Source organism: Pavona decussata, unplaced genomic scaffold (assembly GCF_977016875.1).
Source record: "Pavona decussata unplaced genomic scaffold, jaPavDecu1.1 SCAFFOLD_9, whole genome shotgun sequence".
In the NCBI taxonomy this organism is placed as follows: Eukaryota; Metazoa; Cnidaria; class Anthozoa; order Scleractinia; family Agariciidae; genus Pavona; species Pavona decussata.
The window spans coordinates 1,408,962-1,436,826 of record NW_028145432.1 but is presented as its reverse complement, the minus strand read 5'-3'; the positions used below and the strand labels follow the sequence as shown (position 1 = coordinate 1,436,826).

The 27,865-nt window shown below is 36.5% G+C and overlaps 2 protein-coding genes and 1 long non-coding RNA gene across 4 annotated transcripts in view; all 3 read right to left on the bottom strand.

Annotated features, from left to right (window-relative positions):
* Positions 1 to 763: 763 nt before the first annotated feature.
* Positions 764 to 4,149, bottom strand: LOC146488467 (uncharacterized). Its single transcript, XR_014866013.1, has 5 exons — positions 4,012 to 4,149; positions 2,306 to 2,384; positions 1,664 to 1,703; positions 1,058 to 1,125; positions 764 to 896 (listed from the first exon to the last, which is right to left on the bottom strand). It is a non-coding gene; the product is annotated as an uncharacterized LOC146488467 (long non-coding RNA).
* An 8,143-nt stretch (positions 4,150 to 12,292) lies between these two features.
* The window catches only part of LOC146488443 (retinal homeobox protein Rax-like), a 205,067-nt gene continuing 189,494 nt past the window's right edge, over positions 12,293 to 27,865 (bottom strand). The window contains exons 1-3 of one of the 2 annotated variants that reach the window (XM_085117939.1): positions 18,295 to 18,524; positions 13,811 to 14,019; positions 12,293 to 13,281 (exon numbers count right to left, since the gene is read on the bottom strand). In XM_085117939.1, coding sequence (XP_084974065.1) covers positions 13,062 to 13,281; positions 13,811 to 14,019; positions 18,295 to 18,327 — 462 coding nt within the window. In that variant the 5' untranslated portion in view covers positions 18,328 to 18,524 and the 3' untranslated portion in view covers positions 12,293 to 13,061. Of the gene's footprint in view, positions 13,282 to 13,810; positions 14,180 to 18,294; positions 18,525 to 27,865 lie in introns of those variants that run through there. The other variant, XM_085117933.1, reaches the window with a different exon arrangement.
* Positions 19,763 to 27,846, bottom strand: LOC146488466 (peroxisomal trans-2-enoyl-CoA reductase-like). Its single transcript, XM_085117882.1, has 7 exons — positions 27,565 to 27,846; positions 26,571 to 26,736; positions 25,967 to 26,048; positions 24,187 to 24,283; positions 23,007 to 23,114; positions 21,884 to 22,019; positions 19,763 to 20,575 (listed from the first exon to the last, which is right to left on the bottom strand). Exons 1-7 carry the CDS (start codon positions 27,802 to 27,804, stop codon positions 20,517 to 20,519), a joined length of 888 nt encoding a protein of 295 aa, XP_084974008.1. The 5' UTR covers positions 27,805 to 27,846; the 3' UTR covers positions 19,763 to 20,516.

Sequence of the window (27,865 nt, the reverse complement as noted above, 5' to 3'; positions counted from 1 at the left end):
GCAAGGGAAAATATTTTGGAATTTAATTATCGCGTGCAGTTGAGATTTGCAACGTATAAAGAGATTTCGTAAATTTTCACAATACAGATAGTCAAAATTTAACGTGATCTTTCTCTAAGTGCTTACAAGTGGTAAAAAAATTGCCAGTGGCCTTGGAGGATTTAAGTACTATACTAAAACGTTTTTGGAAAAGGATCTCACCCGTGAATCCAAGAAAAAAGTTATTAACTATGTGGTCCTGATCATCCGGCCAAGAGTAGTTAAGGACTGTTGATGGTGAGAGCAAAGTAAGTGACTTTGGTGCACTCGCTGTTTTTGAGTATTTGCTTTCAAGGTGTTATGTCGTGTAATAATTACCGTACATCAAGAATATGCTTTATACTTTCCTGCCGAGTTCCAGAAGAAAAAATGATAATCCAAACCAACAGCAAATGGTTTCTCAACAAAAGGATACGAAAACAAATTCAAAATGGTTAGCGCCCAAAAACTGAAGCAAAAAATTGCTTTGAGACTTGCTCAGGAACACTTGATTGCTTCTCTTCGTGAAAAGAAATAGTTTTGGTGTAACGAACAAAAGGGAGCGGTGGGCGAGGGGGATTTCTCGTCAATCCGCCACTGAGATTTTATCATTAATTTCATACACTGGATAATTAGTGGGAATCTACATAACAGTTGTGGTAAGTCTTGCCTCTGATACAAATGGGAACCTGCTGTCTTTGTTACTAGTAGTTTCAGAGACAATTAAAGAGGAAATTTCCAAGGATTCCATTTGAGCTAATTTTTATTCATTGACAGACTAATCACTTCTTAATCTAATAAACCGTAGCTTTGAATGCTTCGTCTTCCAGTATGTTGAACAATGCTACTTTCTCCAGCGCACACAATAGCCGTAGTCACTGTAAAAAAAAACAAAAACAAAACAAAAAAACAAGACTAACAGTTTAGTACTATACTTCAATATCTTAGCACCGACGGTGGAAAATCTGTCTCGAAAAACGAATGATAGCGCAAGCCATCAACAAAAGTCAATACCCAAAGAACAAGGATGCTAACTTACCATACTAGCATTGGAGGACAACCTCTCGCAACATGTCGACCACACTCGTTACCATAACCTCTCTTTACCTATGAGAAAAGCAAAAACACAATAAAAACACATTGTTATATAAACTACCCACAAGTTGCCAACACCAATGCTTGGGTCTCAATCTATTTTATTTGGTCCGACCTACTGTACACGCGACCAGTAATAATAATAATAATAATAATAATAATAATAATAATAATAATAATAATAATAATAATAATAATAATAATAATAATAATAATAAATACTTATATAGTGCTTATCCAGTCCTGTTCTAAGGGCTTTACAAAGATGAAAAGAATTCATATCTGTTTAAAATAATTCGTAAAAAGATGAGTCTTAAGTTAACGTTTAAAAAGATTTAAATTGTCACAAGACCAGTACTACAAGGTTCTACTCCAATGGGAGTTCATTCGAAATTTGGAAGGAAACGAATATGTTTGTTGCCTAAATTGATTATATTCCTTCGTTTTCATCGGCCTGTAGTAATTCACAGCAAAATTTGGTACTTATCTGTACATTATTCTCTGTTAACAGTAAGTTTTCCTTCGTTTAGGTACAATTCACTGATATTACCGTATCTCCATTGTTTTCCTCTGGTTTTTTCTTTTCATGACTGTCAGAAAACACAAAATAAAGAAGATTGCTCTTAAAACAAAAACATTATTGAGCTGAGACATATATTTCTCAGATTGATTGGTTGACATCTATGCTGACAGTAACGCCCTCTTCCATTGGTAATACTTTTTCAGTTAAGTTCATTGTAACATGACCTCTTCATGAGCGTTGTATTGTTCATCTTCATTGCGTAGTATATATATCTTATTCGATGGTTTTACATATAATACGCGCGGATATTTTGCGAGTTGCGTAGTATTTTTCCGAGCCCCGAAGGGGCGAGGAAAAATACGAGCAATGAGCAAAATGTCCGCGAGTATTATATGTAAAACCATCGAATAAGAGATTTATTATTCCCCTACAAAAAGATTTTGTTATTTTGACTTCTCTGTTTTGGTAACAGTTTTGAAATACACCCAGCATTAACTGTCCATCGGTATATGGCGCGTACGAATGACGTTAACTGAACACAGAAAGTTCAAGCCAGAAGTCTGAACTATATGATAATCACATGTCATTGGCGTTTGATTTTGGTAAAGATAGCCTATTTTAAGAGTCCCCTGACTATATTTTTAGTTGAGAAATGAAGGTTTTTCTTACTTGGACTCAACGAAAGCAGTTGAGAGGCAAAGAACAAGGACAACGACAACAATCACCTGTTTCATCTTAGCCAAAATGCCTGTGGACAAAAACGTAGTGAGTAGTGAGTGGGTGAATGAGTAAAGTAAGTATGTAAGCAAGTGAGTGAGTGAGCGAGTGAGTAAATTGATTTCCAGTCGATTAACTAGAGAGTGACCGCCGTTAAAACTCTCGACCACAATCAGATGAAAAGTACCATAAATACAAAATGCTAACTATTCACAAAAAGTGAAAAAAAAAATCGTATCTTTAATAACTGCAAGTATAAGCCTTATTACTGAAGCATGGTTCCAAGTTTTGAGTACATTGATAAAATATGTCGCGAGTGACAATTTACTTGAAAGCTACTGGCGCTTTCCTTACAAACGTGTGGGAGATCCTATAGAAACTTAGAGAGCAAATTCATTGAGGTGACAAAGCTTTAAATGCCTTGTACATCTACGAGTCTGGACATGCTGCAAATGGCTCCAATCTTTAGTCGATCAGGCTTTAACCCTTCCCTGTACGTGACAAATGAGTGGGGCTTCGGACTATGTGATCTCTCCAGACACCTTCTCATTTCTTCTCTATTCTCGTGGTTGAGTCCTTGCCAGTGAAAGATTCTGAACAGGTTCTGTTGGAAGTATTCTGGTCCTGGCGATATCCAAACACAGTTCCAAACGGCATTATCTTTCAACAATATCTTCCCACATTGTGTCTAAAAATCTGAAGTAAGCTCGAATATTTTTCCAGGCCATCTTTTGAGGTCAGCGTTACTAAACCCTGACGTTGGTCAATTCTAGGAGGATTTTGTTCGATAACTGATGGAACATAAAGTATTACGATCTGTTATGCGCTTAGTTGAGATTGGCTGGATCAGTACTGACTTAACTTTTGATTTGGTTTTTCAACTCCGTCAGGCTCGAAACACAATCAGTTGGTTCATGCAATTTGCAGATCATGTGTTTTTTCTCTAGGTGGCCCATTTCTAACTTTAACTTCTCCATGATAGCCGACGGACTTGGTGACTGGGGGATTGTTCACTGGAGTTACCGACTTCTCAACTTCAATGTGTAGATTGCCTTCGTACAGCCTCGGCTGACTGACCTGAGCCGAAGATGAGATCAGAGGTTGCGTTACCAAACGTTTCTGCTATGGTAATGCTATTGTGGCTATTTTCATTTGCCTTGAAGCGCGTGAACCAGTAAGCGGAGTATAGCCACATTTGACAACGACAAAATTAACATTAACTGTTTCAAGATTGTATATGCTCTTTTATGGCCATAGCAGAATTGCCCGAGACTTGCAGTATATTTTCAATGTTCGGTCAGACTTACTGATGTGTGTTCCTAGAGGCACGAACTTCTCTGTCGCAACACCGATGTCGATACTGTTTGAATTTTTTTTTTTTTGCAATTTCGACCCTTTTACGGCTCTATTTTTAGTTCGAAAATTTGAGGTTCTTGTGTTCTTGTAGCGCAGAGTCACTGGCTGAGAGGTACCGGTGGAACAACGGTTCCAAACTTCATTTCAGTGACCAAGATATAGCCACATCGGATAAGGTGTAAAGAACACATTTTTGTTTCATACGTGACATGAAGTTTTGATCGTAGTAGCACTTTAACAACACTAAATATCATAAAGATTGGCAGTCAGGAATAGTTTCAACAACTGGCATATTCACTTACAGACTGCTTCTTTATAGCTTCTTTTCTTCTCGCCTCTTACAACTTTTCTTTTTTTTTTTTTTTACAGGTTTACTTTCTTGGTTTTCACTACGGAATTCTCTTCTCTTCTTCCCCAAACTCTACTTTTGCTACCGCTTTTTATGCGTTTTTCTTGCTTAAATTAAAGACAAACATTGTGGGCGAGGCTTTAAAGTAATTATAATAAAATTAGGAGTACGGTGCGAATTTCTTTGTAAAACGTTTTCGTCAATAATACGAGTAGAAAATGAGCACTGTTGTGCATAGAATAAAATAGCAGGGTACATTTTGCCGGTATAATTTTAAAACAACGCTAAGTTTGTAAAACTAAAGAAAACAATGCTAAAGTTTGGTTAGTTGTAAACAAGAGTCGGCGTCCTGTTCTGTTATCTTTAAAATTAAAGCTTCTTTCTTAACCAACAAAGTCAAGAAACATTTCCTTAAAAGCTAATTTAATAAGGTTGAGGAAAAGTACGTCAAAAACGAGCCAAAATGTCTCAACCAAAAAGATGTTAATCAAGAGAGTGTATTCTCCAAATCATGCAAGGTGGGATTAACAACTTCATTTTCCACCAAAAACTACCGTAAAGATTAGGGAACATAAAATTGAAGTTCTTCAGGTGCAGAAACGAGCGCTGTTACCAAAAGGTTAAACTACAAGTTAAGAGCTTACATGAACACACTGAAGCATATATTAACATGAATTGCAACAACTAATTAAAATGCTGTTATTTTATCTTTCGCTTCGTCACTGGATCTACAGAAGAGTGTAAAACTCTGATATATTTTTACTGTTAATTTTCCTGCAAAGTGTCGAGTGATATTACCTCCCTGTTTAGGTCGAATGTTCTCATTTATTCATTTAAAGAGCTAAATAGAAAATGAACAGACCTTCCACATCGGAATGAAGAGAAACTCAGTGTTTTCCTAACCTCGAAAGTCTTAATTTTCAGGACTAGTAATTGTTATCGAAGGAAAGTTGTTGTTGTGGGTTTTTTGATTTGTTTTTCTTTTTTCTCCCTTAAGTTTTCAGTGGGGTAAAACAATATGACTACTTCTCTGTTATCCTTACGCCATAAAAGCATTTTTTTTAGCGTTTACATCGAGTGCATCCTGTTAGGATTAACATCACTAACATCATGCAGCATAAGAATTAATTAAATTTATCCGGCGATTTTGGTGGGATTGGTGCCTTGTAGAGATAGCGATGCGGAAAGCTTTTTTGTCAAGCAAAGACGGACGATACCCATTATTGATACTGACAAGTCGGTTTCGTATTCTAAGTGCAGGAGGATAAGCGCCCATGTTTCATTCATCACAAACTGCAGATTGTTTCACCTGGCTCCAATGGCTGACAGATGCGGTAACATGCATTTTCTTCTTTTTCATTTCCTATCATTTGATCGGCCCAAATTTTTATACTGCGCTAAACTAATTGCTTCAGCAAAACAGTTGGGCCTAGGTTGCTAGTTCGTTAATATGCATAGAGGCTATTATAGTGATAGACATGCAACACCTCTTCGCTCGCCTTCAGTCCATGTGCACTCTTCATAATTTTTGACATTTTTTTCATAATTTCGTTCCTTTTATGCTATATCTTTAGTTCAAGCGTTTGAGGTTCTTCTTTTTTTTAGTTATGGACGCGGAACGAAATTTCCGACCGTGAAATTCGAAATCGTCTTTGGCGAGTTGGATGAGATTACAGTGTGAAATAGACAAACCTAACGAGGGAGGGAAGGGACGCGAAAAATGTTTTAAGCGAATGAATCGGCCCTTTGTTGAAAAAATTCAAACCACAGCAAGAAAGTTTGATATGGTGTAGCTTTCCTGAGACTGATCTTCGTGTCGAAGAGCTTGTCTTCATTCATTGAATTCAAGTGTTTCTCCTGAAAGTCTTGATAGCGAAACAGATAGCAACTCTGCATCTTATGAATCAACGGAATCAATTGCATTAATCTTTTCGAACGACGGACGGGCTTTGTTCTGTTGACATCATTTCATTCCACATTGTTTTCATCATTTTAGCGTCTCCTAAGCATACGCTTTGAACTGTTTAGGATCAATTTTACATTTTTTTTACATTTCCCGGGCAATTTCGATTTTGCCTTATGCTGGCATAGTTGTTTCGCCGGTAGATTGTCTGTTAACGACCAATAGTCACTTTACAGTAAGGACACCCAACGAGAACGTATATACGTATTCCCAGATAATTTTGTAACCATCTTAGATCAGTTTCGCGGAGTCTTTAGCTTAAAAATTTAATTCACTGAAGATTTTATGGAATGGAATCTTATATCTCGAAATTACGAGCTGCTGTTGGCTTTCCGAAAATGCTAGGTACCTTATTTTTTTACTTTGTATGACATATTCCTCTCCGAAAACAGAAGGGATTAGTTTTTCGGTGTTAACGAAAGTTGCAAGAGACATTTCGTCACGGTTACTGCTTTGTATGCTTAATTGCTTATTATTGAAGAGAATTTGGCAATCTTGTGACTCTTCGTTTCTTCATAGGCATAATAGAGATAATGGTGACGCCTTCTAAATTTTACCTGGCCTTCGGTCTCAGTTACGGTGTCACAGAGTGAATGTATATCCGAATAAATGCATATTCGTGAATGAAATCAGCTAAAGTCAACGAAAAACAGACGAGGTGTTTGACAGAACTCCATGTTTCATTCGTTACAGCACGATAATGGTTAAACTCAGTACGAATAACAATTAATCTGAGTAAAATCAATTAGCAGCTGTTGTTTTTTCCAGTGTTAATTACCAGGCTTGATTCCTTGATGAGAATACAGAGTACTGTCTCCTATTTAAATACATCAAGAACAGGAGGCCGGATTGAAAGTTAGTAACGGACTGTTTTTTTTCCCTTGAAACTGAAAAATGTAACTTTGACGTACCACACTCTTTTTTGAAATCTCAATTCCCTTTTCAAAACGCGATAGTATACTGTAAGAACTGAAACTGATTTAGCGCACATACACTTTGCTCGCCTTTCATTCAGTTGAATATCGTTTATGCAAGTACATTCGTTCGAAATATTTTTCGTTCTTTTATTCCTTGACCATCAGCTGGCCCTGAGCTATGTACGACACGAAAAAAAAAAATTGCCATTAGTTATTAAACGGTTCAAACCCAAGATGCATATGTTCAATGCCTAATTTTTAGGACATATTTGTTCTCTAAACTTCAAAAAACAACAGATCAAATATTCCACTCGCTCAATGAAGAAAATTTTAGTTTTTACAAATTTATGGTCTTAAAGTACTCACCAGAGCTAATCCAGATTATTTTAAGTTGACATAACAAAATCAGTGATTTTTAAATTAAAATACTCACCTACCTATCTCCTTCTCTTTCAGAACAGAACTGACAAACTGGCAGCAATAATTGCTACCTTTATCATTAACCAACGGTAGATAATTAGCATCTTTAAGTGGAAAAAATGTTCAATCTGTTTTGCGATTAATTTTTATTTTTCTCTTCAATTGTAGTTAAGATGTTTTGCTAATGTACAAAACTGAGTCGAAACTAAATCAAATGCGTACAAATAAAATGACCCCAAATTTCTCTTTTCCTCTTGTTCTTCTTTCCGAAACAGCCCGGGGAGAAGAGGAAAGGAAGGCCTGACACAAAACCTTTCAGAAGTTTGTGTCGAACGTCCGAATTTTGGACGTTGCAGCGGTTTGGACGAAACACAAAAGGTTACGTCACACCGCCATAAAAAAAAAATTATCATGATAGACTAAACAATGCAACTGTCGCATGTTTTGTATTTTGATATCAAAGGTCATTTCTGGGTTACGAGTGCTGCGTTTATCGCCTGTTGAGCAACCGTCGTTCTTTATATACCCGTTGAGGCATTTTATTTGGGTTTGGTACGTTTGGCTTGTTTCAGTGCGTCCGGTGACAGTAAAGCCCCTCTAGTTAGGATTTGAAATAATCTTTATCCGGCCGCCTATTTGTTTTCGTAGCTGAGATCTTGTGTTTCTTATCACAGCTATTTGTCTTTTGATTAGTTACGGCTGCGTTTTTGTCATCACTTCTTGCCATCCTGAACTGTGAGATTTGTATTTTCCTCCAGTAATGAAGCTGTATTTAGTCGCGAATTCTGCTCAGTGGTGCTCAACAGAAAATATTTTGTTTGGAGAGACTTTTGCAATGGAGCTGTCCAGTGGGAGCTGTCTGTGTAACTTTAATTCATATCTCTCACAGCGGTCATCGCTGACATGACAGTTGCATGACCGGAAGTTATTTGGATTGGCTACTATATACGGCGAAGAATACTCGTCTCAATGCTTTTGTGTCAGGCTTTTCTTCCCTTTTCCCCTTCCTCTCTTCCCCCTCCCCCCCCCGAAAAGCCTGATACTCAGGCTAACGTGAAGATAACACGTTATCTTCACACTTGAAAATGACACCGTTACTATGGTTACATAATAAATCGCGCCTTTTGCAGCGATTCAATTCAATTCAATTCAATTTATTTGCCATTAACAAAAAAATACAACATAAATACATTATAGACGACACACAATATTCTTACTATTACAATATTCATACTTGACTATTTACAATATTAAATGTGTTAAAGGCTAGGAAGCCTATATAGAAGCCGGGGGCTTATTAACTATAGGCTTCCTAGAGCTATTGGATAAACCATAGAAGTTAAGGGTACTGATTGAAATTTCCAATTAATTTTTTTTTTTTTAAAGAAGAAAAAAAAAACAAAACAAAACAAAACAAAACAAAAAAAAAAAAAAAAAAAAGGAAAGGAAGAAAAAAAAGAAAAGGTAAAGAAAAGGTGTGTAGCTCAACAAAGAGTCAATTTAACTTAGATAGAAGGAATTTTTTAAGTCTTCTGCCAAACAAACTGATAGTTTCACTGTTTTGAATTTCATGACTTAGCGAGTTGAAAAACGAAGGACCTTGAAACCGAATTGAGAATTTTCGAAGATTAGTTCGACAATAAGGTATATAGAAAAGGTTGGAATTTCTTGTTTTATAAGAATGTATTTGACTTGCAAGAGTAAACATATCACGAAAATAATTTGGAAGTAAGCTTCTTTTAAAAAGATACATAAATTTACCTATTTGGTATAAATAAATGTCAGAGAATTTTAAAATCTCCTGTTCTTTAAAAAGAACACCGGTATGAGCATCAAAAGAAACTTTTGATATTATTCTAATTATCTTCTTTTGCAGAACAATAATCCGATTTAAATTAGACTGATATGTCGATCCCCACACAGAAACACAATAAATTAAGTAAGGGTAAACTAGACTATAGTACAAGGAGCGTAAGGAGGTTTTGGGAAGGCAAAAACTAGACTTATAAATAATACCTATTGATTTTGATATTTTTCTAGAAACACTAAGAATGTGAGGCTTCCATGACAAATGCTCATTGAGGATAACACCTAAAAATACTGTCTCTTTCACACGTTCAATTGCATTGTTGCAATTTGAATAGATATATCAAGTGTTTTCCTCCTTTGGGGTGGTCTAAAAACCATAAAATTTGATTTTTTAAAGTTAATGGACAGCTTGTTTGCTCGACACCATTGAGTTAATTTAAGCATTTCAGAACTCAAGATTCCAGGAAGCAAGTTAAAATCTTTGTGGGAGAAAAATATGTTTGTATCATCTGCAAAAAGAATAAAGTCCACGACCTTCGACACGTTACACAGATCAGTTATATAGAGTAGGAAAAGTAGGGGACCTAGTATAGAACCCTGAGGCACCCCGCACTTAATTTCGCAAGACTCCGACCTAACGCCATTAAATTCCACATATTGTTGTCTATTGCTTAGATAGCTTTCGAACCATCTAAGTGGAGCGAAAATGAAATGGTTTGGTATTTCATTGGTGTTTATATAATAAATAGAATATTACATGGCCGCTTGGAGATACGAAATTTCTCTTCTCGTGTTGAAAAATATTTCACTCCTTCGCTGCGCTCACTCGTGAAATATTTTTCAACACTCGAAGAAAAATTTCGTATCTCCGCGAGGCCATGTAATATCCTCTATATATGAAAGCATTCGCGAATTGCTAACATGCCTTTTCAACAACTGTGAGACAGAAAAGAGAAATTTAATAAAATTTCTAGTCGAGAATATTCAAAACGATGCTGCAGCAAAAAACTGATTATAAGCCTTTGCTAAGAAAACGACGCATTTCAAGTTTACGTTCGTCTAAAAATGCACCACAGACATAAAACTACGTGTTGTTTATTAAAACAGGCGACAATAGCTTATCAAAATTTCGTAGTTGTGGTTGTTTTCGCTTACAACAAACTGCTCTCAAACTCCGTTTGGTTAAAATGTTATATCTACAAAACTAAATTCAACACAGCAATCGGAGGAAAAAGAGTGTTTGAAGCGTTGTAAATAAAACAACAAATGGAAAAATTACATCTATTCTGGCCATAAAAGAGTCAGAATGGAGGAAACCGTCGATTCCATTAGGAAGAGCGTACTTTCAAACCTCATGTAGGGTTTGCTTTTATTTTTAACTGGATAAGTTGCCGAGCAGGAGACATTCAACTTGTATGGGTAGATGGACTGCTTATTTTTTCATAGAAAAATAATGCCCCTTTTAAATGTTTTTACTAAGATATCTTCAACCTGTGCCATACCAGTCGCCCTTTCATTGGGCTTAATGTAGTTTTTCAAAACCCTGGAATATTTTCGAACGTCCTAGTCACGTGACCGATGACGTCACCATGGTAAAAAAAAAACTTTGGAAGGTACTTCAAGTAAGCATCCATACACATGCAAATTTGTGTTGCAAGATATGCCTCTAGACTTAGTCCTCCAGATTTCACCTTTGTCAAGAAAGACAGACCTTTATGTCATTTCCATATGACTTCTTGTTTGACAGAGTTATTTGTGTTTTAGTACGAATTTAGGTCAGGGGTACCTTGTGATACCTATTATACAGTTCATGCATCTCATTAGAGCGCATTTCTGGACATGCTTGGTTTCCAAGTGAAATACGAAAAAAATTCTCGGCAGAACGAGATCAAGGTGTTTTAGAAATGTATACAGTGCGTATACCGCGCTTAACGAGACGTCAGTTCTAGAACTTTTACTGATTTCTTATTGTTTGTTGTGTTATTTTTACTTACAAACTAACAACCAATCATGAATGAAGGCCGTAAAAAATTAATCGATAGGCAATGCATCATTTGCTAATCAGTACTGATTAACAAACCACCAGCATCAATTAATGCCACAAGAACGCTTGCACATAAAATAATTAACTGTCAGGCTATATGAGCTTTGCTAATTATCAAACAGCCAATCGTGTAAGAACTTTGAATTTTGAACGCTTCAGTGTACGGTAATTAATGGTATTACAAACAGTCAATAAACTACGGTCGCTCGTACATCAACGAATCAATCGACAGCACAACTTCATTTGCTTATTGAAACAGCCAATAATTCGAGGTCGCTGAAACAAAAAGCCGGGTCAGTTGAAAGGAAGTACGAAATTACGAACAACCAATCATGAAAGGTCGCTTTTAAATCAAAGAATTCATTGACAGCCAATATGTCATTTTCTAATTAACCGTGTTATTAAAGGCCGCTTAATGCATCATTAAGTGTTAATTAGTGATATAACAAACAGCCAACCACGGAAAACTAAAGGAAGGAACATACAGGCAAGCCGGAAACTGACAAAGAAACAGACAAACAATACACCTGGAAACAACAAACAAACAAATGATATTAAAGGGTAACAATACTTCACTGGTTAAGAATTTGAAGGTTTGTCAGATGGCCTCTTTTTCAGAAGTAAAATGCTCAAAACAGTGGGTCGCGCACGTAGCACAAGGCCTTTTGGTACAGGAAAAAAGGAGCTTCCAGTGTTATCACTATTCCCACTCTTTTTGCCCCACCATCTCCCCCTTCGAATTTCCCTGCCACTTCCCTTCCCCCTTGATACAAGGGAAATGAGAACCAACGCTGAAGACATTTCGGTGAGGGATATATATTGAGATGAAAGCTGATGACTGAAAGTGAGTGGTGAGAGGTTAGTTCCAAATATGTACAATATGGAGATTTCCGCTTTTTTAATGATCCGTTAACAACGAGCTCCAATGTAAACTGAACCCCTTAAGGACTCAGTTGGCGTTCTTCATTCTTTCTTTGTGTATGTGAAATTGTTAAAATCCCTGTGTACGCAAGGATCTTTTATTCATGAGTGTTTAATCCTCAGTTCACATATATAAACATTAATTCTCTTTTACGCATCTTTTATTCTTCAAAACACTTATTTACAATATAGAAGATGGCACCTGTGCAAAGAATACATTTTGCATCACATTCAAACTGTTGGCTATCGACTTTTTCGGTTACAATTAGATTTCCTACGAAAACAATGTCTACCAAAAATTCTACTTTAAAACTACACGCACACAAAAAAACATTTAATGAAGCTCAAGCTCTCTTGTGAAGCTAAAATAGATTCATTACAAGACATTTATAGTATCCACCTCGAGCACTCACTGAGCAATTTTGCTTCATCATCATTGTTTGCAATTTAAGCTACACATCCACTAACACTAATAAATATATTTATATTAGGCATAATATTTTTGCGAATTAAACTGTAAATACCCCCGCTAATGACAGTTTGTGATTCAAAGAAAAAAGCGATAATCTAGGGGTGAGGAGGAGGGGTGGGGGGAGGGGGGGGGGAAAGCGGGGTTGAGTTTGTCTTCTAGTCTTCTACTATTAAAGGATAAATGAGAAATATAAAATGCTATTATGCCTGATCCGAAAGCCAGGATTATAGTGAAGGCAGACTAAATATGGTCACAATATGTACCATAAATATAGACAAAAGGGTAGGGTCGTGAGAAAGCAAGGATAAGGATTAGGCCGGATTAGGGCTAAGGCTATGAGGGTTAGGATTAGGGTTAGGGTGAGGGTTAGGTTAGGTTAGGATTGGGTTAGAGCTTTGATTTGGGTTATGTTTGATTCCGTTTCACGAACTTCCGTTCCCATTCCACCAGCGTGTATTTAAGCTTTTGCGCATGTGTAGTGCGGTGTTGGCTGCACCACACACGTATAAGCCTTCCTGTAGCTGCTGGTACTCGGGCGTTGCGCATAAGTGGTTAGGCAAGGTACAAATACTGGGATGCAGAAGTACTGGTGAAATTGGCGTCGTAGGCTCGGTATGACTGCCATCTGCTTTCTTGCTTTCTTTCCGCCATTTGAATCGTCTGTTCTTGAACCAGGTCTGAGGATAAATAAATTGATTAGTGAAAAAACGAGACAAGCACAAACACGTCAAGTTCTTGTATCGGACAATATTCATAAGTAAGACAGTAAAGTACACTGTCACTTACACGTATATATCAACGGCAGTTCATGCTCCACTTTTTCCAATTTTCTCTACTTATTTGCAGTACGGCAGCTATGAAACACAGCATACATAAAATCTGAGGTCTGAGCACTGCAGTGCCATTAAACAGACTAGATGTATAAAGCAGAACGAAGACTTTTCTAGCAATTACAATTCTATTATTGCAAGCCTGTGTTAAGCGAATGACATTTCACTGGAGAGAACAATACCTCACTCCTAGGAACGATGCATGATTCACTGCGCTGCCAGCCGCCTCTTTCTTCCTTTTAGTTATAAAATAAAGTGGCGAAGCCGTGAATGGCGAGAAGCCCCAATTCCTCCTCGTTTTACAGGTGATTTTGCATTTTTGGTGCATTTCAGCGGAGTATCCGGCTAAGATCCTCTTAGTTTCTCCTTAGCTTACCTGGACAGTGACAGGAGATAAACCAAGTTTGAAGGCCAAAGCATCTCGCTCCTCACCAGTAAGGTACAGAGAGGACAGAAAAGAGCTCTCAAGTGCCACTTTTTGGTAGGTGGAAAATCTGGTTCGGGAGATTCTGTGCTTGCCATTATGAGTTGGTCGTGATGAAGGAGAGGAATTAAGGTCCCGAGGCTGTGACAGTTGTACACGTCCTGGAAAAAAAAAACAGAAAGCATCGCACATGCGCACTGTTTGCATGATTGAGTGTCACTCGGTTAGCGTCGTCGAGACTTCTGCGATACATCCTTGTGTTCAAGTGTATTAGCAGACTGGTGCCTGATTACTTACCAAATGATTTTCAGCATACGTCTACTTTGCATATAGTATAGGATTAGGACCAGTTTAAAGGGTCTTTTCGAATTCACTGGGCGGAAAGATGATAAAACGTAACCCTTCTAAATTCAAAAGAGCTCTAGCGAACTTCTTTAAATGTCAAGTTGGTAATTTTGTACATATTATTGTGTGCTATTTCAATGTAAATCATGTCATTACTATTAATGTTAATTCAATTTTAATTTAATTTAATTTGATTTAATTTAATATTAATTTAATTTACTGGACTCCATTTAAACCAGCCGTGCTAATTGGTTTTAATAATTCTAACGTTGGAATCTTAGGTAGACTTTCTCAAAGTCTTTTGCTTCTCTAGGTGCATGGTCGCACGCTTCCCGAGAATATCGATTTGTTTGCTTCGCCGTTAGAAAAAAGTCCTGATCTCAACCTGAACCTCAACCATGCCAATTTTTATTAAAAACTTCAGTGTCAAGCTGAATTACCCAAGTAGCCTCATCAGGGTCCAACATCCCATGTACGGTGGAAACTAGAACTAGATTTCTCATCTTGCTAGTCGTAGTTTGCTTGAGAATCGGCGGCTTTTTTTGGTTGTTTTATGTTTTGAATTCCCATGCTGTTCCAGCGAGTGACAGTAGAGCCAACTAACACAACAAAATAAATCGCCGTTTCATTTGGAAAAATTGGCCCCTTTCTTCGTTTTTCTTCTGTTTTAGAAATGTTATCCTGACCAATCCGGGAATGGCCGAAAAACTGCTATATTTGATATGTTGTTTCTGGAGCAGTTTATAAGTGCTAGATTTTATGGTGGTCTCGTTCATATGGCCAAGTTTGAACCGAATAGCAAGGCTAGACATCATTATATTCAGTTGAAAAGAAACAGTGTTGGAGAATTACATTACGATTGTAAATTACAATTTAAAAAATCGTGTTTACTCAGACAAACGTTTGATCGTATGTACATTTGCTATTTAACGATTCCCGTGTTGATTGTCGGCAATTCAAAAAAATATCAAAAACAACAAAATTTCTCAAATCTCTGATTCCTTCCCTGAAAATTCGCACAAGTCCATTTATCCCGTGTGAAATATAAAGAGCCTTGATTCCTATGATTATAGTTTTTCGAAAGGAAACAGCCCTATTTCGATATTTGCTTCAACACGTTATGCAATCATTCCTCGTTATGAACTATATCAATGTAGTGGGTGTCTTCTTGTCCCAACATTTCATTAACAATAATATTTTGCTGCAAATAACTATCGATTGGTTATTAATTAATTTATAAATATATCCAGAATTTGAAAATGGAACTAACTGATCAACATTTGTCCGTTTTGCCTCTCCTGAAATGGCAACACCGTTTGCAATAAGATCCAAGTTTATAGACGTTATGTCAAAGTGTTTAACAATTATTTGTTGGCAGGAATGAAAGTAAGTTCCAAACTATGTTACTTGCCTTCCGGTAGAACATCAGTAGGGGAATTTTCCGCTAAGAATTCCTCAGTTCTCGAGGCAGGAGATTTTTCAGATGAGAAGAATTTCTCGTAGTGGTAATCAGCCATTTTTTTTGACCTTAACTTGAAAGTCAACCAAACTAGGTCCTGACTGTTCACTTTATAGTTATGTGAAAAGATACTAGTCACTGATTGGCCAGTCTTGGCAAATGACGTAAGAAACACGTTTGAATGCCGGCAGAGTATCACTCCATTCAAAAAACTAATCATACAGATTGTTGTCATCTACTGCTTGGAGATAGTCCCGCAAAATCAAAAGATTTTCTTCTTTCTTATTAATTTCAGCCTGGAAGGATCAGCCACACGGACGAAATTCATCGCAAAGCTGAGTGGAGATCATTTGCTGATTACGTGCCGGGTACTTGATCACATGCTGATCATGAGGCACGTGATTTTCTGCACGTGATCAGACGGCCTTGCGAGATTTAGTGATTTTCGTTAAATTTGTAAGACCTTAGCAAGAAATTGTAAATTATACTTTGTAATTTTCGTTGTCGCGTTCACAAATTTTACGATTTTTCGTTGCGGCTTTGCGAGAGTTGCAAATTTACTAATTTATCCCCCCCTTTGTAATGCAAATTATCTGACTCCACCAGAGCGGTGCTAAGGATTTTACAAAATCTGAGAAAATTGCAAAATTTACAAATTTAACGATTTTTCTTTACAGTGCTTTGCGAATTTTACAAAATTTTTTCACTCTCTCTGTACGGCCGATTGGTGTTTGATTTTCGACTTCTTCGTTGTTGTCACACTGATACGTGCTAGATGTACTGTTCATATGAAAGGAAAAGGACTAACAGATAAATGTACTTAAATGCGTGTATGTTGTAATTAAAACCAACAGATGTATATTCTTTCTTATTTTAGTCATATCTGTGTGGTATGTTCCTTCTGCTTTTGAACTGCCATACAAACTGAGGCCCGGTCGGCCTTGGTTTGTCAGTTTAGTGAAAAGCGATGTTATAGAAAAACTACAGATCTGGATGCTCTCGTTCTATTACGCTCCGTGTAATGTTGAAACTGGTCCCCATAAAAATATTAGCTTGCGTTTAAAGCTGGTTTCCATATGATCGCGGATCGCAGATCGCAATAAGGTCTGCGATCGTCTGCGATCATATGGAAACCAGCCTTTAGATAGAACATGGTTCTATCTTCTGCATCGCAGACGATCACAGAAGTAGTTTCCATATGATCGCAGACCTTATTGCGATCTGCGATCTGCGATCCGCGATCATATGGAAACCAGCCTTTATAGTTAAAAGAACTAACTGAATATATATATTTAACCAAGCCTAAAAGCGGAGCTTTTAGCAGCATTTATCTACATGCTACTCTGCTTATTGTATGAACGTAATAACGTTACAAATTCTTCATCCTGTCTTGAGTTATATATATATTAAATGCATATAAAGCAAACTTTTTACGCGTCAGCGGAAAATGTTTTGAACCATAAGCTGTTCTTGTTGATCGTGCGAGATCACATTGCTGAATTCCGATGACGTTCGAGAGCATAAAACACTTGTGGATGAAAAAATTACGCTCTCTCTCAAATATTTCTCCTGTGGAGACTATTAATGCATTTGTGTAAAGAAATATTGGCTACCACGTAATGTTTCCACTCGTGCAATTTGGCCGCTCGGATAAAAATAAAATATTTGTTTCAAAATTTATTACTTTGTAAATATTCCTCGTACAGAAATATTTATAGTCTCATAATAAACGTTAAAAGAAAAGAAATAAAGGAAAAATAATGTTTGGTTATGGTTCGAAATATTTGGACGTTTACTTTAAAATTAGGGCGTAGTCCTGTTTACAAATATGCACTGCGAATGACGAGCACAAAATGTTCAAAACAATTAATGACTCTGCGAACATTTCTCCTAAAGAAATAATTCTAGTCTCTAACTAAAATTTAAGAAAAGAATACAGGAAAAATAATGTTTGGTTGTGGCCCGAAATATTTCAGTGAGCGCTTAAAATTAAAGCGTGTTTACAAAACTTATGCGCTGTGAATTGCGAACGAATTACACAAGTCCAGCACAAAATGTTCAAAACAATTCATAACTCTGTGAATATTTCTCTTACAGAAATAATTCTAGTCTCTAAGTAAACGTTAACAAAAGGAGAATACAGGAAAAATAATGTTTGGTTGTGGCCCGAAATATTTCAGTGAACGCTTTAATTTAAAATTAGAGCGTGTTTACAAATTTAAACTTATGCGCTGTGAATGGCGAATGAATTAGAGAAGCCCAACACAAAATGTTCAAAACAATTCATAACTCTGTGAATATATCTCCTACAGATATAATTCTAGTCTCTAAGTAAACGTTAACAAACGGAGGATACAGGAAAAATAATGTTTGGTTGTGGTCCGAAATATTTAAACGTTTACTGCATGTTTACAAATGTGCCCTGCGAATGAATTACACAAGTCCAACACAAAACATAACTCTGTGAATAGCTCTGTGAATGTTCAAAATTAATTTATCCACGAATATTTGTCGTATGGCAACGATTTAAGTATTTGTGCATAATTTGAAGTATGTTAAATATGGAAAATTACCGACAGTTGCCTGCAAAAATGCATTTAATTTCTATGCGACTTGCGAGTTACTTACTCACCCAGCTCACCACATGCTTGTTTTTAACTGACATTTCGCCTGTTTGTTCGTCCCTCTCGGGGTTCAAATTTGCTTATTAGTCGCCTGCTTTTTCGACATATGTAGTTTGACAACATATTCAACGAATACAAGAAATTAGCGTTCTTCAAAATTCTCGTTTGTTTTCTAAAAGAAGTAAGCCATCCCACTTCCCGCCCAAAAAACGCGGGTTGCCGCACAGGTTGAGTGTGGCATTTCACAGCTTACATAGAGGAGCGGACGTACGACGAACGGTCGGACAGTGACGTCATAACCAAAATTTTTCGCTTTTACCAAAATCTCTTATCAATGGGGGTCCGCGCCCGCGCCTCCGGCGCGCGCAGCTCCGCTATAAATTGAATGCACTGTGTTCTTCTTTAATCATGTCTGTATAGTATCTTCCTTCTGCTTATTGTCATTTAAGGACGGTGTCTCCTTTTGCTACTGAGCATATGTTCTGCGCATGTATAATTCAAAGGTATTTTTGCGTGGTTTAGGAATATGCAGGAAAAGAAGGTCTTTATAAAAAGGGCCGATTTTCGTCCGCCTTCTCATTTCCTTTGTCAAATTGGGCCAAATCGGCCTGGTAACTCGAAATTAACTACTGAACCTCAACGGGGAATGACAACTAGGATTACGTTTTACGGCTATTCGCCAGTATCTGGCGCAAATTCCAGCTTAAGTTCCAGTCCCACATGCTTCGCGCCCGGGTGTTTAGATTCTGACTTCCAATTGCATTCGTTTGCCCAGTTTGCAAGAAGATTAATAGTCAATTTAAAATAATAATCAGATTTCGGAAACTTATTTCTAGTAGTACTATGTTAAGGCTCTTTCGGGATTTTATTCTCTTTGATTTTGATTAGTGTTCAAGTGTGTGGCATTTCTGCAGTTCTTGAAATTCAGTCAGCTCAACTGGAGACAGAATTACGATACGCCCACCTGTTGGAGGTAGCTGGGTCAACGTACTGTACAACAACTTATTTCACAAAATGTTGACTATTTTTTTTAAATGTCTTCATTTTAATAGGAATACTCGGTCTACTTGAAACAAGTTTCCTCTACATTCTGTTAGTTATTCTTTAAGATTTTAAGCCTTCCTAAGCCGTTGACAACCTCTTATGACATACACTCGTAAATACTGTACTACTAAGTTATGGAAGTCCCTCCCAGGCAACATTAGAACACTACTCTCTCTCTCTGACTGACTTAAAGCCGCAACTACGGCAGCTAAATTTTAAAATGTGACCGGCAGTCGATTTGCATGAAGTTATTTACGGCTGTAGAGTATTTTTTTTCTCTCGAAGATTTTAGCAAATAGGCCACGCTGTAAATTTAAGATAAAATAAAGTCTATGTATGCATGTATGTATTCACGTACACAAAATGGCAGAGGAAGAAGTAGGGACTGGCGAATAAAGAAAGGAAGGACTAAAGATGGAAGGACATGAGGAATTCACAAACTTTGTTCTTTTATTTTCAATGTTTGAATATTGAATACAACTGAGTACAAGGTAAACAACACAAAAGGTGCCACACAAGATGTGCAGGCCATGGTCATTTTTCTTTGTCCTTCAACATATATTTTACGATGCGTTTACAGTTTTCTTCGTGCAGATCTTTCCACCGGAGTGCATTGGAGTGCCACTACGACTTTTCAAATTATATCACGTGTCAAACCAGTCTAACGTCGTCTCAGGGTCTTCTCGATATTCAAAATCACCATCTGAAAACGGAGGCCCTAACCTCTTTCTTTACTGGTCAGCAACAAGGACCTGGACCATCATTACTGTTTGAAATACAAAGCCGTACGGCAGTTGTTGTTGTAGAGAATGCGGAATGTTCCTTTCGTATCCAATTTAATATGTATAAAATATTTTATTGGGCACGAACGTGCACCCTTCACTTTGATTAACTTGCGTGCCTCTTTTTGTGTCTTACTACAACAAGGCAATGTTATTGAAGGGATACCGGAATCGTAAGAATAAAGACTATAAAGCGCACGAGAAAGGATTTTCAGTCGAGTATGAATGTAGTTCACATAAAACAGCCTTGAGAAATGACAGAAATGCAGTGGAATGCTTTTACAATGAAGCGGTGACAAATTTGATTCCATATTGTAAATCTGTAGGAGTCGATTTCCGCGGTAAAACACTTGCTCAGGCCAAGCTTACAATACGGATCACGACTTGTTTCGTTTGAATGAAACCTACAACTTGCTACGAACTGTTGGTTCTTTCCAAGTGTATTCTGGTAGAAGAGGAACGTCTGAAAGGACAAAAGTCGATAAACATTAGAATAAGCTGAGTATATGTGATCAGTATCAAAAGAAGCTTGTCTTGAAAGTTCTTTTAAAATTAGATATATCACAAAAGACAGGGGAACCCAACGAGAACAGGGAACCAGAATAGTTGTTTCCTGTATTCCTACGCCATTTCGTGGCCTTTCAAAATGGCAAATTTGTGTAAGCCAACACAGTTTGATCTGTTCGGAGTCTGAAGCTGAAAATTTGAACTGCCAGTGAGGGGTCTTACTCCTTTCTCACGTCAGTGTTTCAGTTACCTAATGATTTTGATTTTTCTGTACCGATTCAACTGTTTGAAGTAGTAAGACGTCGGCGATCGCACCACACCACAGGGTTACAAAATGTATATACTTGACATATTTGGTTTGATCAGCTGAGTTGATAAGGTAATGTAGCCATTGTAAAGAGATTCGAGAACTAAAGAGCGAATCAAGGAATTGTGGGTCGTGCAGTGGAGCTATGCTATTGGTGCGTTGCATGGTAACGTGAAAACTCTCGAACCTCTTTACGGGTGGCCAGATTACCTTATCAACTTATTTGACATATTTTTTTTTTCTTTAAAGATTATCCAGTTCTTTCTCGATTTCTATTCAGGAATGATAATTCACCATACCAAAAAATTTGGCGACTGGTTACATTTAGCCATAATTCTTAGCGTACGAACACCTTAAAAACGCTGATAAAAGCGCATAAAAAAGTTCAACGCTAGCAAACACAATGTTGCTGGTACAGGTGAGAATTTCGCCAAAAAACCATAACAACAACAACAAAACAAAACAAAACAAAAAAACCCAACTATATATGGCTTTCTGTGTGCCTTTTAGCTGTGTTAGGTTGGCAAGGTATTGTTCACGTACGGTGGATTTATGATCGTGAAGCCCCCATCAAACATCAGGCATTGAAATCGGAGGAAATACTCTAGGCGTTTCAGTATAATCTTGATATATATTCCACTTCAATAAAAACAATTATTTAGTCACATTGTTATTTGAAAATATTTATAACGTACCCAATCAGATGACAGTATTCGTAACAGAAGGCTGGTAGATTGGCAATAAAAAAGACTCAAGAAAATCACTGATAAATCCAGAAAGTCAGTGAAATTTGCTTTTATCACATAAAGATAAAACTGTTCTTCAAGCTTTTTCCTTTATAGATGATCAATTAATTTTCGCACCAAGGTTATTAATTCCAGTAACAATCTTACAAGGTCATATATCTGTCTAGCAAACAGAAAAATATGTATGGAAACATCCAAACTATCTTGTTACCTGAAGTCTGTACCCCAATTAAACTTTTATCAAGACAAAATAGTGAGACTTTACTAGAAGCACCATCCACATCAATTGTTGTCCCTGTTATGTAAGCTGCAGCAGGAGACAACAGGAAGGACACTGCGCCTGCCACCTGATGGACCAAACACAAAAACTCTCTCAATCTCAGTTCAGTTTATTTGCCACTAAATTCATTTACTATACAAATAGAACGCTTTTAGATTCTTGGATCCCTCTTTAACAGTGTGTGCACTGCCAAGGCAATTCCATATAACACAAAATCGCAAGCTTCCGATTCAGTAAAAAATAATACCATCTTTATTATAAAAATAGAAAAAGGAGAAATGATTGTTACGTTTGTGATAAATATTATTGAATGATACAACTGATTCTGAATGGAAAGGAAAAATGAATTCAACAAAGTCTGGGTTATCAAGTGACACATTGTTAAGGTGATTCCACTGAGAAAGAAGGAGTATTTAAAATTGTCTAAGACTTGGTCCAGTTCATGACTATGTTATGAGCATTACAAAAATGCAACAAAAAAATGGGGGTCATCGTGCTCGTTTTTGTGCAACTTGGATGGCTATTATAGTAAATAGATGACCCACGAGGTTTATATTAGGAACACTAGTAATCAGAAAAGGGAACTATCATTTCTAGAAAAATTAATTTCTTGCATTAAAACATCGAAGCAGTTCAACAAAATTTACTTTAATCTTACACAACAAACTATTTTAATTGAACTGGAATAAAGATTATGAGAGAAATTAAAGATTTTGCTGCGTGTGCACGTAAGCAGTACTACCTAAATATGTGCTTTTTAAAGCATTCAAATAAAAATATCTCAAAGTAGAGTATTAAACTTTTCTTTAAATCGCGATCAATAGTGGTCAACCGTATGACATTTAAATTGATGCATTAAAAAATGGGGGTCACCGTGCTCGTTTAGAAGAAAAGAATCATTTATTTTCCTGCTGAGCTTAACCTCAAGGAAATCCCATAATGTTGTGCGTGCGCGCGCTAAATGACGCGAAAAATTATGCGCAGCAAGGATGCGCAATGCAATTCAGTGGAATCACCTTAAATGTCTTATTGTCTGGTAATGTTACAAGTCTACCTCTTCAGTGGTTCCGCATCTTTTAGCTGGCAAAACAGTCTGAAGTTTTTCAAACAGGTCTGGCTGCTCAGAATAGTTTTGTGCAGCAGTTTCAGAGTAAATCACGCCCTATGGAAATAATTGTATGGCACTAATAAAATTATGTACAGTGTAAGCACATGCTTTTTTACAAAACCGTTTCTACATGTAGTTGACTCTCTGCATTTTGAAAATGTGGTCCAGGCAACCACACTATGTGCAGTGTAAAGTTTTGTAAGTTTTAACAGTGTTGTTGTATTTTCTCTGTTGGCCTCATGAACAAGTAAATAAGACACAACAGTGTATTATTATTACTATAATTATAATTGGTATCATTCTTATTATTATCATTATTAGTTCAAATACATTCATTGAATAACAGAACAACAGAAAGAGTTACACAGCACGTATAATTATACAAATCAAACAGGAAGTTGAACAAAGTACACAGTGCAATAAAAAAGACCTATTACATTACCTCAATACCTATATTATAGTTATAAAGCTATCACTAGGAGCCTTACAATGTGTTGGTAAGAAAAAGATAAAATAAAAACAAGTTACAACAGAGCTACCAAATGAAAGGTGGATGCCTTTTTTAAGAACTAATTACAAAAACTAATGTTATGCCCATGCATTATATTGTCAGAAAACATGTGTCATGTACACGTACAAAGCGCTAGTCATTCTTTCTGTCTAGTGTTTACTAATACTAAAATTGGTTTTGGACTGATACAATCAATTGTTTTGCCTTTTTTGCATACTTTATCTTTATAATATAAAATAATTTATCCTAAAGTAAGACTAAAATGAAAATTGGATGAGTTCTCAAAACATCAGTTCCAGCTCTCTCTGAGTTTTACCCGTTTCTTTCAAACTAATCATCTACAGCCTGAGACAAAATTCTACAGATGATTATACAGGTCTACATAAAAAATGCTTTCTTTCAATTACCATTGAGGTTTGCTTTATGGAATGAACTTAAAGAAAAAACAAAAAAAAAACAAAAAACAAAAACAAAACAAAACAACAACAAATTGACAAAAAAACAGAACACACTTTTGTACATATGCATGTTAATTTCATGTGAAGCACCCAACCCTCTTCATTTGAAAAGTAATTTGGTTGCACTTCTTAATTCAGCTGTTTCTAATGAACTTACTGGGGCTACACAATTGATCCTAATTCCATTTGCTATCCACTCCACTGCTAAGCTTTTGGTCAAATTTTGCACCCCTGCTCGAGCTGCACCAGTGTGCCTACATTGGAAGAACAACAAGTGTTACAAAACTGCCAAGCAGACAACAACAAAGGTTCAAAACCAACTACATGCCCAGTCTGATGCCAACTGGACAATGGATTAATGCACTTTTTGAATGAAGGTTCATGAGTCCATGGCTCCCTGTAGTCCATGGCTCCTTGTTCAAGAAGTGCTCGGCATCCTGCTGCTTAAAGTTTGCAAGTGGTAACTAAAAAAGACCAGTGAACTGTCTCCAAATAGACAGTACTTTTTATAAGATACAGGCCTCACTGTCACTGCATTTACTGGCTTTTGTAATGCAGTGTTTAATTATCATGTTTTTTTTAAAGTTTATTTAATTTTATAATTTTAGTCACTATAATAACTGTACAAACATTTAGCTAGAACCATAGTACAAAGGGAAAACTAACATTAATTACAAAACCAGATGCTGACAGCTATTACAAAAACCCTAAATTAAAACACTTATTAGTACACAATGAATAAATAGAGAGATGCTTACAAAAAAAGCAAAGCAAATTAAACAACAACAACTACAACAGAAAGGAGACTCCAGAATCAAAAACTATAACCAATTTCATATAGCTGAAATCTTTACTAAAAAATAATTTAATGGGCAGTACTGGAAAAATTAATATTGAAATTAGGTAAGGACAGTTGGGGAAGCCACCTCAGTGTACAAGGGACTCGGAAGTAAGGTCAAAAGGTGGGCAGAAAGGTGGGTAATGGCTAGTTGATAATTATTGATACTGTCTTGTTTACAGACAAGTCGAGTTCAAGTGAAAAATTGGAAGAGTCTGACTTCAGACCCAAAATTACATGTATGGCAACATTTTTTGGATAATTTCTTGGTATTAACTTTAAAGGCTCAAGCCTTTCAACCAAGTCTTCCCAAAAATGAATATCAAGAATATCAAGTTGATTGACTTTTTACAGCTCTAAAACAATATTAAATGCAACTATTATAATCACAACTAACAGAAAAATTCTCAGTACAACTTAAGTTACGTAAGATTTTTTGCAAAAATATAAAGTAATTCTCTGGCTTTGTGAATTTCAAAAATGCTCTTTCTTAAGTAAAAGGAAGTTCAGCCCCTTATTTGTATGGCTCTAAGATGAATTGTCATTCAAAATGTTTCTGGTTTAAAAAATTTTAAAACCAACTTTTGATATTTATTTCCCTTTGTCTCCGATTATGGCAACGAATGCTGCACAAAGGAAAATAAAAATTAAACTGGTTTGAAAAATGTAAAACCGGAAAAAAAATCAAACCACAACAGATACAAAGCTCCAATAGCCTCCCACTTCAAATTGAAATTGAAAGTCCTAAATAAACAGTCTTGTAAAAAACGTTTACTTGACTTGAGACCTTCTAACTTCTAACTTCTTATTGACTAATCTCAGCCCACAGATTTAACTGGCCCTGCCACGCATCTGAATTTGCAACTTTGGCTAATGATTAATTTTTGTCTCTTGGATAAATTGTGCACTCTGAATATCTTTCAGAATATCTCCACTGGGGGGAGGGGGCTTATTAATACATGTAGTTTTGAAATACTTCATTTTAAAATGTGCAATAGGTTTAAATTTGAAGGTGTAGCCTGTTTATTTTTTCTGGACACTGGTATTTGTATACCACAATTGGCAACTCAATATTGAAATGCATGTATAAGCAACTTACGCCATCCGAGGAACACCCTTACTCAAGTCCACAATGATATTCACAATAGATCCACCATTATCAGCCATCCACAGTCTGTATGCTATAAATCAGTAATAATAGTATGGTAACATAGAATGTGCACAAAGTACTAAGAGTCAAGAACATCCGGTTTGATTAATTTATATAGGACTTTTAATCCAACCCCAACAGCCCAAGTAACACACATTCCAAGACTGACTGATTAATTCATGCAGTTAAGTGTACATAAATGTACGTTATCAGATTAATAAAGTTTATAAAAGCTTTGAGTCATGCAATGTTGAATTGTGACTCACTTCAGACCTGTCAGCTCCCTCCAAAACTAAAAAACTAATCAAGTTATTTTTTTTTGCACGATTAAACATCCATCAGCTTATAGCAACAAAAAAAATTTGAAGAAAATGACATAAAGCAAATTACAAAACGTATGAATTGTAATTATTATTATACAACACAAGTTCATCCTAGTAAATTAAACCTACTGTTAGCTACACATACATGTACTGTTCTATTGTAGCTCCTTAAAAAACACAGCAAATGAACCCTTTTTATTATTACATGTATATTACCTTGCAGACTATACCTTCTTTGCAGCACAGAAATGTTCCATTTAAGTTTGTATCCACAACAGCTTTCCATCCTTTAGATGACATATTTGAAACAGGTGACATAAACTGCCCTCCTCCATTGTTTACTAGGAAGTCAATTTTTCCATATGATGAGATCGTCTGTTCCATCAATCTTGTTACCTGAAGAATGACACAGAAGTCTGCTTTTAAAAATTACATTTAAGGTACATGTATGACATGTCATTTTGTTACAACCGTCCAAGATGCAGTATGTGTGTGTGACTGTACTGCCAAGAGTTATACTCGTCTGCCAGCTCCCTTTTTTTAGCTTCCTTTAAGTCTGCTCTTTGTAATAATTAAATTACATTTAATTTTCACACAGCTTTAACTGTCAACTATGACCCTCAAGATCCGTGCTTACAAGTCCAAAAATTAAACTGGTTTGAAAAAATATTTAAATTAGCGATATGTTATTTTTACACACGGTCTCAAAGAAAAGCTGGTGTTTTCTTTTCATCTTTATTATCTTAGTTTTTATTTTAGATTCTAGTTTAGTTAGGTAGTTAGTTTTCTATACTTGAATGTAAATATACCTGAAGGAAATACCATGTATAAATAAAGTTACCATACCATACAGTTAGTGTAAAAAGTACTCTAATGGCAAGTGGAGACTGTCCCTGTTGTCCCTCAGTCCAGACCCTACCCAGTCTTTTGAAGTCCTGTATCATTTATTCATTTTAATAGTTTACCATCTCTCCAGTCTCTCCATTAATATTTAAGTACTATACCATCAATAGCAATTATTGCTCACTCTAACTACCGGGGGTGGGGTGAGGGGTGGGGGGGGGGGGGGGCGATTTACACGCACAGTACGTTCTACTCTAGCTACTGAAAATGGCTGAACTGATTTTAAGTTTTCTTCCACCTTACTTTTACTTAAAAGCTTACTGAGACGCTGGATTAAGCTTAAATTTTACTTTTAATGTTAAAGTATCTATTAATTGTTACCTGTTGTTCGTCTCTGATATTACAAGGCACAACTTTCACCTCCGCGCTGCTCGAGGGCTGTACATACTGTGAAAGTTCGTCCGCTGCTTTCTGCAATCTCTCTGCCTTTCTCGATGAGATGACAACTTTACTGCCCAGATAAAGTAATTCTCTAGCTATTGCCTTGCCAATACCCGTTCCACCGCCAGTAACAATCGCTACTTTTCCTTCAAACAACCCTGAACGAAACACCGATTGCATGGTGAAAAGAAATCAAAAATCGCGTGTCACACGCGTGGATACGCGTTATTTGGTAACCCCG

What these genes read in the sequence shown, in the direction of transcription:
- LOC146488466 (XM_085117882.1), bottom strand. Translation starts at nt 27,804, where the DNA reads ATGCAATCGGTGTTTCGTTCAGGGTTGTTTGAAGGAAAAGTAGCGATT. An exon ending in AAGGGTGTTCCTCGGATGGC is followed by an intron (nt 24,284 to 25,966) that starts GTAAGTTGCTTA and finishes CTTCCAATGTAG; the next exon opens with GCACACTGGTGCAGCTCGAG. An exon ending in GGATCAATTGTGTAGCCCCA is followed by an intron (nt 23,115 to 24,186) that starts GTAAGTTCATTA and finishes TTATTTCCATAG; the next exon opens with GGCGTGATTTACTCTGAAAC.